This window comes from Callionymus lyra, chromosome 11, assembly GCF_982586985.1.
Source record: "Callionymus lyra chromosome 11, fCalLyr1.hap1.1, whole genome shotgun sequence".
In the NCBI taxonomy this organism is placed as follows: Eukaryota; Metazoa; Chordata; class Actinopteri; order Syngnathiformes; family Callionymidae; genus Callionymus; species Callionymus lyra.
Genome location: NC_141828.1, coordinates 4,585,066 through 4,597,645, shown reverse-complemented (window position 1 = coordinate 4,597,645; position 12,580 = coordinate 4,585,066). Strand labels below are relative to the sequence as shown.

General features: G+C 40.8%; 2 protein-coding genes across 3 annotated transcripts in view; both read right to left on the bottom strand.

Annotated features, from left to right (window-relative positions):
- kcnh1a (potassium voltage-gated channel, subfamily H (eag-related), member 1a) overlaps positions 1-5,774 on the bottom strand; it is an 89,302-nt gene extending 83,528 nt beyond the window's left edge. Inside the window, exon 1 of one of the 2 annotated variants that reach the window (XM_087802482.1) lies at positions 5,601-5,774. In XM_087802482.1, coding sequence (XP_087658608.1) covers positions 5,601-5,673 — 73 coding nt within the window. In that variant the 5' untranslated portion in view covers positions 5,674-5,774. The remainder of the gene's footprint in view (positions 1-5,600) is intronic. The other variant, XM_087802483.1, reaches the window with a different exon arrangement.
- Positions 5,775-11,563: 5,789 nt separating this feature from the next.
- mrpl57 (mitochondrial ribosomal protein L57) lies at positions 11,564-12,469 on the bottom strand. The gene is made up of 2 exons (XM_087802809.1): positions 12,339-12,469; positions 11,564-12,047 (listed from the first exon to the last, which is right to left on the bottom strand). The coding sequence occupies exon 2, from the start codon at positions 12,021-12,023 to the stop codon at positions 11,715-11,717; it is 309 nt and encodes a 102-aa protein (XP_087658935.1). The 5' UTR covers positions 12,024-12,047; positions 12,339-12,469; the 3' UTR covers positions 11,564-11,714.
- Positions 12,470-12,580: the final 111 nt, after the last annotated feature.

Here is a 12,580-nt window from a genome sequence, read left to right as displayed (position 1 = left end):
AGCTTCATCAACACATCACTACCATCTAGTGGACTCTGAAGATAATGTCACTGTTTCATGAAGCTTCATCTACACATCACTACCATCTAGTGGACTCTGAAGATAATGACACTGTTTCATGAAGCTTCATCAACACATCACTACCATCTAGTGGACTCTGAAGATAATGACACTGTTTCATGAAGCTTCATCGACACATCACTACCATCTAGTGGACTCTGAAGATAATGACACTGTTTCATGAAGCTTCATCAACACATCACTACCATCTAGTGGACTCTGAAGATAATGACACTGTTTCATGAAGCTTTATCAACACATCACTACCATCTAGTGGACTCTGAAGTTAATGACACTGATTCATGAAGCTTCATCAACACATCACTACCATCTAGTGGACTCTGAAGATAATGACACTGTTTCATGAAGCTTTATCAACACATCACTACCATCTAGTGGACTCTGAAGTTAATGACACTGATTCATGAAGCTTCATCAACACATCACTAGCATCTAGTGGACTCTGAAGATAAGGACACTGTTTCATGAAGCTTCATCAACACATCACTGGTTAGAGGCAGATGCCGAGTTGTGCCAATGAGTTGTGACGGTGGAAAAAGTAATTTGCAAACACTTCAAGATCCAGAAATATACATTTTGATATTGTTTCTGCTCAATTCTACTCAAACATTCAACTATTATAAGTTTCACAAAGAGATAACAAGCGCACACAGTTCACCTGAGATGACAGTTGTTGTTTGGTTGTTAGATAGAAACTGTAGCTTGAGAGATAATGATGATGTTCAGACAGATAAGGTCCAGTAGATCATGTAGATGTAGAGTCTGTTCGTAAACATCAGCAGGTGCTGCAGTTAGATCAGTTTAAGCTCAGGATGATGAGGTGGATTAAACCAGACTCTGAGTTCCATCAGAGCGTTGAAAACCACCGAACCTGCTCGACTACCCACACGCTGAGTAGCTGCACTAACCAGCTTTTATACTCGTCGCTGGTGTGCTTTATTTTCCTGGTGGGTCGGGGGCGGACGGGGGTCTAAAAACAGTCCTGGCATTATGGGTATTTCTGAAGCATTTGTCACGATGTTTGCATCACGTCGACAGCAGAGACTCCGTCCGTCTTGTATCCATCATTCAACGTTCTCGATCTCCATCCATTCATTATTTAATAAAACCTACATCTTTAATCCAGCGATCATCCGTGTTGTACGACCCCGTCGTCATTTATCCTTCTGCCATCCATGTGTTTGTGTCTTCTCGTCTGGACTATTGCAACAGTTTGTTTTCATGTCTAAACCAGAAGGATGTGTCTCGCCTGCAGTTCATACAAAACTCTGCAGCCAGAATTCTGAGCCGCTCTAGTAGAAGAACTCACATTTCTCCTTCAAACTCTTCACTGGCTGCCAGTTTCTTTCAGGATCATTTTAAAATTCTGGTTCTTACTTTCAGATCTATTCATGGTCAGACCTTCCATCAGTGATCTGATCCAGACTTACACCCCAGCTCGGGCTCTGAGGTCTGTGGATCAGAATCTACTGATGGTTTCTCGCACACGGTTCAGGATCAGAGGAGAGAAATCTTTTCAGGCTGTTGCTCCTAAGCTTTGGAACGATCTTCCTCTCTTTGCGCTTGATGATCTACTGACTCCTTTAAGAAACATCTTAAGACGTTTCTATTTGTTCAGGCTTTTCCTTGATTTTCTGGAACTCCTGTGTTGTTCTCAGTATTATCTTGACCTTTAAAGTATATATTTTATTGAATATTGTTTTGATTGTTAAAGCGTTTTGTTTCAGAATCTACTGATGGTTCCTGAACTTCCGGACCAGAGGAGAGAAATCCTTCCAGACTGTTGCTCCTAAGCTTTGGAACCATCTCTGTGTTTGATGATCTACTGACTCCTTCAAGAAACATCTGTGTTTGATGATCTACTGACTCCTTCAAGAAACATCTGTGTTTGATGATCTACTGACTCCTTCAAGAAACATCTGTGTTTGATGATCTACTGACTCCTTCAAGAAACATCTGTGTTTGATGATCTACTGACTCCTTCAAGAAACATCTGTGTTTGATGATCTACTGACTCCTTCAAGAAACATCTGTGTTTGATGATCTACTGACTCCTTCAAGAAACATCTGTGTTTGATGATCTACTGACTCCTTCAAGAAACATCTGTGTTTGATGATCTACTGACTCCTTCAAGAAACATCTCAAGACACTTTTCTTTGAGCTTTTCCTTGATTCTCTGAGACTCCTGTGTTTGTCTCAGTGTTATCTTGATCTTTTAAGCATATATTTTATTGAGTATTGTTTTGATTGTTTAAGTGCTTTGTGACCCTGGTCTAGAAAAGCGCTCTACAAATATTACTTACTTACTTGCCATCCATTCATCTATTAATCCATCATTTTATCATCTACACCATCATCTATTAATACACCACATTTCATCATCCGTCCCTCAATGATTCTCAAGTGCTACCCACCTAAGTCTGCTACAATGTATTCATGGAAGTTTAATGAGTGTCGTTTTCTTGACCATGTATCAGTTGATAGTTCAAGGGGGTGATCAGGAATCGTGGGGCGTGAAATGTATTTTTCACACACATGTCCTCCTGCTATATCCAGTCAATCTTATGTACTGATGAAGCTTCATGAAACAGTGTCATTATCTTCAGAGTCCACTAGATGGTAGTGATGTGTTGATGAAGCTTCATGAAACAGTGTCATTATCTTCAGAGTCCACTAGATGGTAGTGATGTGTTGATGAAGCTTCATGAAACAGTGTCATTATCTTCAGAGTCCACTAGATGGTAGTGATGTGTTGATGAAGCTTCATGAAACAGTGTCATTATCTTCAGAGTCCACTAGATGGTAGTGATGTGTTGATGAAGCTTCATGAAACAGTGTCATTATCTTCAGAGTCCACTAGATGGTAGTGATGTGTTGATGAAGCTTCATGAAACAGTGTCATTATCTTCAGAGTCCACTAGATGGTAGTGATGTGTTGATGAAGCTTCATGAAACAGTGTCATTATCATCAGAGTCCACTAGATGGTAGTGATGTGTTGATGAAGCTTCATGAAACAGTGTCATTATCTTCAGAGTCCACTAGATGGTAGTGATGAGTCGATGAAGCTTCATGAAACAATGTCATTATCTTCAGAGTCCACTAGATGGTAGTGATGTGTTGATGAAGCTTCATGAAACAGTGTCATTATCTTCAGAGTCCACTAGATGGTAGTGATGTGTTGATGAAGCTTCATGAAACAGTGTCATTATCTTCAGAGTCCACTAGATGGTAGTGATGTGTTGATGAAGCTTCATGAAACAGTGTCATTATCTTCAGAGTCCACTAGATGGTAGTGATGTGTTGATGAAGCTTCATGAAACAGTGTCATTATCTTCAGAGTCCACTAGATGGCGTCTCTGCACTATTTGCCTTTGTTTTGAACAAGTGTTCTAATGAAACATACTTTTTAAGTGATGGCGCCACCTACTGACCTCTGAACAACATGACACTGTTTCATGAAGCTTCATCAACACATCACTCCCTCTAGTTTCACTTACGAGTACTACAAGCATACCTACCACTGTTCTACATGACCTTCCAAAACAATATGAATCTGTGTTTTATTTAAAAATAGCATTTTCTCTCATTTGCATCTAGATTCACTATTGAAACCTGAGACAACATTTCACCAAATGTTACTGTAGCTTTATTGTAATTGCTGTGTCAGGACCAATGACCCCAACAAGGTGTGGAACACAGCAACACGTGACCCCTTTTTAATAGCTAGTGTTAGCCTTGTACACTCATGTAATCTCTATAATCCAAATCACCGTCACGTTGGACCAAAAGAGTATCTTTGGCTTTAGTGAATTTGCATATTTAATCTATATTTGTGAAAATCAAATGGATCATGTTGACACCAGTGGTTCCAGTTCATCAGACCATGGCCCAGTAAATAATTAAATAATTGATATAGTTTCTGTTCTATACTTTATTACTGAGTGAAAGTTTTTAGTTCGAAAAAAAGGCCAGATTTTCTACAAAATTCTGTCGAACCCTCAACAAATCAAGATGCTTCTCTCGGTCGTTTTACTCCAAATATAAACCTGTGAACCAGTAAATAAGTAACACTTCCTGCTGATTCAGTTTATGTATTTTTCAAGAAACTTTTTTTTGTTTAACCCATTTTTGCTGCTTCACATGCTAAAGCTAAAGGTTTGCGGTGGAACAAGGGTTCAAGACCTCGGCTCCAGATTCAAGCCAACTACTAAAACTACAGAAACACTCACCAGTACTGTGCTAAAACCTACTCATGTCTATTGTTATTGTTTCTTGTGGTGAATCTATAGATGTACATGAAGGTTTTTTGTACTATTTGGATAAAACTACTCTTGTATTTAGGTCAAATTCTTCAGCATAACTCATTTGTTTACATATGCGGTTGTAGATGAGAAGATGAGTCGTAGATCTAATCGTGAACTGAGGTATAAATATCCGCTAATATTAAGATGCTCCACTGAATCCTGAAAAAACCCTCTTTGAAATACTTTTACCTTGGATTTGGAAAATGTTTTCTAGTAAAATGTCGATACATCTTCACTGCAAGTGAAAATATTTATTGATTCGATTTTTTGTTTTTAAACATTTTTTGTTAACTTGAAACACGAATGTCATATTTGTAAAGTAGTTACTATTTTCTATATCCTGCTTGATTGGTTAACAGGCGGTTGGATCTGAGGCCTCCATCCCAGCTACACAGGGCAGAGGGCAGTACATTTCTGACAATAAGACGTTCTAAAGTTAAATACAGTTTTGTTTAACCAGCAAATACACACACTAGTTGATGTAGAAGTACACCTGTAATAGAACATACATGAAGCTTTGATTTAGCACAATAACACGTTCACAAAGATCAGTTAATAGTTTTAAACGTCATCAATAATAACATGTTAATACTCGAGCTCTTGATACTTTCTGCACGAGGTACATATCAATAATGTAGATGCGACACAAGCACAGTGCGGCCCTCGCGGGGTCAGAGTGAAACTGATCCGCTTAGAACTAAGTGTTTGTGACAGAGATACCTTTTTATTCTGTAATTATTATTGTATTACCTCTTAATACACGTTTTGGTTTAGGTATTTTGTACTATTTATTTATCTGTCCTTTTGGTGAAGACGTTTTTCCCCTTATTTAAGAAATGAAAAGTTGTTTTATATCCTTTTATTTATTTGTATTTTGATAATGTTTACACATGTTTTATTGACATACTAACGTTTATTTTAATATTTTTAATGTTTTTAAACAGTCCCTCACAACGGTCACAATAACACGATGTGGCCCCTGGTCCTGATGATATTGTTGTATTTTTCTACTTTCATTTTCCCTCCAGAGACTGACGTGAATATATATTTTGTTAAACTTAACACATTCCTGCAGAGTCACCTCTTGCTGAACAAACCATCCCTTGAACGTGATTTAAAAGATTCATCTCTGGTCCAGTGAAGACACTTGAGCTTCTGTCCGAGACTAAGACGTGGTTTTAAAAAACGCCACCAGGTTTTGTGCGGATCTTACCGTTGGATCGCCGGACGATGTTCTCCAGGAAAGTGTTCTGAGGGGCCACAAGTCCCCGGCGACCCCCCGCCATGCTGGAGCTTCACTCGCAGGTCGGAACCTTCGCTCTCCCGGGGCTCGGCATAGTGTCGGCGGCTCAGGGGCTGCAGGGGTCCGAGGAGGTCCGAGGAGGTCCGAGGAGGTCCGGCTGTGGTCCTGGAGGCAGTGGTCAGCGGCGGCTGCGGATCCTCGTGCACCTGATCCAGCAGCAGCTGAGAATGAACGGAGAGTGAGAGGAGCAGGAGGAGGGAGGAGAGAGAGGAGGAGAGAGAGGAGCTGGAGCGACACCTGCTGGAGATTTATTAAATTACAACAGAATGAATCTGTTACTCTGTGGGTTGTTTGCAGCCAACTTTGTGCGTGTGTCTGTGCGAGTGTGTGTAGGTGTGTGTGTGTGTGTGTAAGTGTGTAAGTGTTTGTGCGTGTGTGTGTGTTGGTGTGTGAGTGTGCGTAGTTGTGCATTTGTGTGTGTATCTTTGTGTGTATATATGTGTGTATGTGGGTGTATAGGTGTGTTTGTGTGTCTGTGTTTGTGTGTATGTAAGTTTGTGTGTGTGTGTGTGTGTGTGTATAGGTGTGTGTGTCTGTGTTTGTGCGTGTATAGGTGTGTGTGTGTATAAGGGTATAAGTGTGTGTGTGTGGGGGGGGGTGGGGGGTGTGAGTGTGTGTGTATTGGTACGTGTATAAGTGTGTGGGTGTGTATAAGTGTATGTGTGTGTATTGGTATTTGTATAAGGGTGGGTGTGTATTGGTATTTGTATAAATATGTGGGTGTGTATAAGTGTGTGTGTGTGTGTGTGTGTGTGTGTGTGTGTGTGTGTGTGGGTGTATATGTATTGTCCTAATTTAATTTAACGTTATTCAAGTATAAACCATAGAATAACTATGTGGAAAAAACGAATTGAAGACACACTTACACGTCCAGATACACCTGAGCCAACAGAACAACCAAACTGCTTCACAGCAGCAGAAATATTTATCATTTCACGGCTGAATAATAACTTTTTAAAGCTTTTTAGGAAGAAAAGAAACAACATGAGCATTATTTGTAAAAGAAAACCACATAGTGCTTTCTATGTGTAGTTAGTTTGTATGTTCTCCTCGTGTTGCGTGGGTTTACTCCGGGCACTCTGGTTTCCTCCCACAGTCCAAAAACAAACAGAGGTTAATTTAGAACTTGGAGAAATTGTCCGTAGATATGAGTGTGAATGGTTGTCTGCCTTTTCCAGGGTGTCCCCTGCCTCTCACCCAATGAAACTGAGACACACTCCAGTCTCCTGTGACCTAATGAATTAATGAATGAAAACCACGTACTGTGGCAGTGGTGCTGATTCTTCCACCACGCAAGTACACTATAGTTACCGCGGGGGGCGCTAGAAACACTGAATCCAAAGAACCATTTTATTTGTTTTCCTGTGCAGATGTGTAACTGATACTCTGTGTGGAAATCAAGATAACAGTTTACAAGACATTTGTGAAGTCCTTGTTGAAACATGAACGTGCAGAAAAACAAGTTATGATCGATTTTAATCAATCTTAATCCATCTTAATTTATCTTAATCTATTTGAATCTATCTTAATCTAGCGATGACACATTCCTCAGCAGCAAAGAAGCTGAAGAGCGATGCTGAGATGTCGACCATGAAATCATGTCAAGTCCGGGATCTCGTCGCTGTCGTGTCTCCCTGTTTGGGTCGAGTTGATCCTGAATGTTTGAGAAGAGTTTCTTGATGGTGTTAGATTAAAATTATTATATACGTATAGGCCATACTTAAATTAATGCTAAAAGATCATATATATATATATATATCAAAATATATAGTACAAATTACTCGCTTGATCTAAGAGCTTAAACGTTTGACTACACATTCAAAATCAACATTCCATTCAGACTGATTCCCACTGGTTCCATGCAAGCTCGGATCAGAATAAGAGATACGACTTCGGTTATTTAAAACATCTGTTTATCTGCCAATCACACCTTAAATCGTAAATCAAAGAACGAAGCAAGACACACCTGGGAAAGGGGAGCTAAAAAACAGAAACCCCCACCCGAGAACATTTGAATGATTAGATTACAAGAAAACAAATTAGGATGTCTCTCAATGGGGGATCGGGACACAGGGAACTTGAAAGAACCATTTGGCCGGAAAGGACGACCCCTCTGGGGAGGAAATTTGCCTTAAATATAGCGATGTTTCTACAGATCGGGACCTTTTCTCCCGGGACTATTGACCTGTACAGTCACCGGGAGAAAGTGTGTCCGGTCGATCGTAAAGCTTGTATTTTGTTTGACTTTGAGTGGCGAATAAACGACCCGATACACACTCTGTATTGTCCATCTTTCACCACGAAGCGAAGTATAAGACCTGGGACGGGAAGTGACGTTGTGTTGGAGCGACGGTACGGACTGTGTTGACCGTTTTAATGCCACCTGGACTTGTTCAGCATCTGCAGTGACTCACGACAAACAAAACACTTGAAGTGTGTCTGCAGGGATGTCTCTCCACACATGACGGACACGAACCTCTCTGCAGGTTCACAGAAGACAAAGCTTCTCCTGACGAACCCTCAGCATGAGGACGCTTCAGAGATCTCCTCCAACTGTAGGAGCAGCTGAGCTCAGACACTTGGACGCCAGGAAATGTTGTGCCCGTCCCGAGGCAACGATTAACACACTTTTGTGTTTCCCAGTGCAGAGAGAATAGAGGGTTTAAAAACCATTCATCACTCCCACGTTCTCAGGAAACAACATGACATTTCTGTGATGATGGAATAAGACACACTGTCCTGCGCTGACCTCAAGACGCACACGACTGCAATGGTTTTCAAGTGTAGGTGCAAAACCTGCACCAATCAGAACCATTTGATTCCTCCGTCCTCATCTTGGGATGATGGTCCGGAGGCCATAAGTGACAAACTGCAGCAGATTCATTCACTGTGAAGTGAACTATGACCTGGAAGAGCTTGTGAAGGTATTGAGGTGTGATTTGTTCCAGTGTGTGTGTGTTGTTGTGATGTGTGACTCTATTGTATTATCAGTGTGTGTGTGCTGTTGTGATGTGTGACTCTATTGTATCATCAGTGTGTGTATGTGTTGTTGTGATGTGTGACTCTATTGTATCATCAGTGTGTGTGTGTGTTATGATGTGTGACTCTATTGTATCATCAGTGTGTGTGTTGTTGTGATGTGTGACTCTATTGTATCATCAGTGTGTGTGTTGTTATGATGTGTGACTCTAGTGTATCATCAGTGTGTGTGTGTTGTGATGTGTGACTCTATTGTATCATCAGTGTGTGTGTTGTTGTGATGTGTGACTCTATTGTATCATCAGTGTGTGTGTGTTGTTGTGATGTGTGACTCTATTGTATCATCAGTGTGTATGTGCTGTTGTGATGTGTGACTCTATTGTATCATCAGTGTGTGTGTGTTGTTGTGATGTGTGACTCTATTGTATCATCAGTGTGTATGTGCTGTTGTGATGTGTGACTCTATTGTATCATCAGTGTGTATGTGCTGTTGTGATGTGTGACTCTATTGTATCATCAGTGTGTGTTTGTACAAAACTCTCTTTTCATTGAATTATTGACATTAGAAAATGATCTTAAGCTCCGCCCACTGAAAACACTGTTGTTCTGGAGATTAAATCTTGTTGACCATCACCACACACACTCTGCTGTGATTGGTCGAGCATGGAGGTTTGTCACCACGCGTCATCAATGGTCTCCACCTCCGAGGGACTAGTTGTATAAACAAAGTGTGATTACAGCTGGAGGAGGAGTGAAGCCATTATTACGTCATAATGGACTCTCGTAACCTCTCGTTCGCCCAGATTTCAGAGCAACTTTAAAAGGTAATAAGTGTAAAAAATGGTCATGATGAGGAACTTACTGTATCTTAGAGAGAAAAACATTTACTACACGTGAGTAAGTCTGTAAAGTCGGGTTTTGCCCTTGAAACATTGTATATGCTGTCAATAAAAAACATTTATTATATAAAAAAAGAACAAATACATGACTATCCAATAGTAGTTTTCAACCAATGACGTAAAAGAACTGGTGCCTGTGATTTCAAGAGGTTGGGAGGTGGTGTCCTCAGTTAAAGTAAACACTGCTTCATGAAACTTTTATCTTATATCTCCTTATAACTTAACTTTAAATAAAAGAACAAAAATGTAGTTTGTTTTTGGCAGTGCTACTCTGGGGTACATGCTAACAACGACTCAATGCTGCTCGTCTGTAACGATTCTCTTGGATTGAAGCCTCGACGTGAGAAGAATTGATCAGAAACGAATGAATCCAGAGAGACAAGAGACCTGGAGCTTCTGCTACAAACATGCTTTAAATGAACAAGACGATGAAGACAACTGAGCTCCAGTCGCTACATTAAAATGAACAAACATTTTTGTCCATGACTCTAAAAGTAACAGATTACTCTGAAAAGAATCCAACAAGAGTCGACATGAAAGTAGAAAAAAAGTGAATTCTGGGTGAACTATGGTCTTCAGTAGGCTTTTAGACTTTCACTTCCAGGAGAATCAAATGATATTTGAGGCTCAGATCAGACAGAACGACAGAACCGTTGGATGCAAAGATGGATGTGAGGACGAGAGAGTCAGAGAAGGTTGACGAGCACACGACAGGTTCTGGGTCGTCAAGACCGGCTGAGCAGATGAAAAGACTTGGCAATGATGCCATCGACAGGTTGTATTTTGGCGCCTGTCCTGGTCCAGTGGTCCGAGGCTCCGCCCACGACAGCAGGTCCACCAGAACATTCTTCTCAGCTCCGCGGTTCTGGCACCTTCTGGGCAACGATCCACTTTCATGCCTTCACCCACGCATTGTGTGTTTCTGTGCAGGGGTAGTTTGTGTGTATATTTCTTTGTCTAAATCGTTTGTGTTTCTTTGCTTGGTTTGTTTGTGTTTATATTTATTTGTCTGAGTTGTTTGTGTTTCTGTGCTGGGGTAGTTTGTGTGTATATTTCTTTGTCTGAGTGGTTTGTGTTTCTGTGCTGGGGTAGTTTGTGTGTATATTTATTTGTCAGAGTTGTATGTGTGTGTTTCTGTGCTGGGTTAGTTTGTGTGTATATTTATTTTTCTAAGTTGTACTTTTGTGTTTCTGTGCTGGGGTAGTTTGTGTGTATATTTATTTGTCAGAGATGTATGTGTGTGTTTCTGTGCTGGGGTAGTTTGTGTGTATATTTATTTGTCAGAGTTGTATGTGTGTGTTTCTGTGCTGGGGTAGGTTGTGTGTATATTTATTTGTCAGAGTTGTATGTTTGTATTCCTGTGCTTGGGTAGTTTGTGTGTATATTTATTTGTCCCAGTTGTACGTTTGTGTTCCTGTGCTGGGGTAGTTTGTGTGTATATTTATTTGTCCCAGTTGTACGTTTGTGTTTCTGTGCTGGGGTAGTTTGTGTGTATATTTATTTGTCCCAGTTGTACGTTTGTGTTTCTGTGCTGGGGTAGTTTGTGTGTATATTCATTTGTCCCAGTTGTACGTTTGTGTTTCTGTGCTGGGGTAGTTTGTGTGTATATTTATTTGTCCCAGTTGTACGTTTGTGTTTCTGTGCTGGGGTAGTTTGTGTGTATATTTATTTGTCCCAGTTGTACGTTTGTGTTTCTGTGCTGGGGTAGTTTGTGTGTATATTTATTTGTCCCAGTTGTACGTTTGTGTTTCTGTGCTGGGGTAGTTTCTATGTTTGTACTTCCTTCCGTTGAGGAAATTAAACTCCAAACATTCGATGCTGGTGCAGTTCTCACTGCCACTGTGCCATCGTCTCTGCAGGAACTGTACGTCACCAGGACATCAAGGAGATGAGGCAGGATTGATCGTAGCTGACCTTCTAACCCCGGGACCCTGGTCCAGAACATCCCGATTTCAATCCATCACTGGAAACAAAAGCTCAGATGACAAATGTATCTTTTGTTAAATTTTTTATTACAACGTTTTCATCTTGGATTTAAAGATGAACTTTGATGACGACGATACAAACACACGAACTGAGCCTTTATTTTAAAGTGATGGACATGAGAATGAAGTTGAGTCTCTCTGAAGATGGTCCACTTCCAGCATCAGCTGGTCCAGTTCTTGTTGACGTTGAGGTGACTCAGGTGGTCCGTGATGCTCTTGTGTGCGGGGAAGTTGTTGAATTGTTCATCCTTGATCTTCTGCCAGTTCTGGGCTCTACGCTCCGCAGCGCTGCCGAGCTCCTGATCCGCCGTCAAGTACGGGCGACTGATCCAGTACTCGTTCGCCGCCTCTCGCTCCAGATGCTTCACCATGTTTCGCTTCATCTGCCACGTGACCGGACGTGGACGGCGGTGTTTCCCAATCCACTGTTTTCCTGGAATTCCTTTTAGAAATCTCAACGTGAGGAACATGATGGGGGTCTTCACTCAGCTGTCCTGGAACACATGGGGAATTGTTTTAGTTTCGCAGTTTTAGTGACCAGTTATGTTACTTTAATGACCCTTTTGTAAAGTTAATCTAAAGGAATAAGAATCTACCATATGAAGGACATAAATACTGATGTACTACAACAAATAATATCTCAGATAAACTGTGTAATACACATATAAAGCTGGGTTTGTTGGTGACATTGGTTAGCATAAACATGCTAATCTGTAGCAACGTGCGGCTTGAACGATGCTTTCAAGAGAAAAATAGGATATGAGGGATTTAAAAGCATTACTCACCGATTTATTCGCCGTATGTGGCCACAGGTAGTCGCTTCGACAACACCAGTCGTCAGGTTAATAATGAAATGTGACTGAAAACAACTTACAAGACAAATCGTCCATGGAGGGTCATTTGACGCACTTCCGGGTTTAGCTACGGTGTCCGGGCAGGACTAACGGTACTCCGCGAACATTCGTTCATGTTTAATATTAAGTTTTTCTCCAGTTTTGGTCATTTGATTTATTAATTTGAAGCTTTA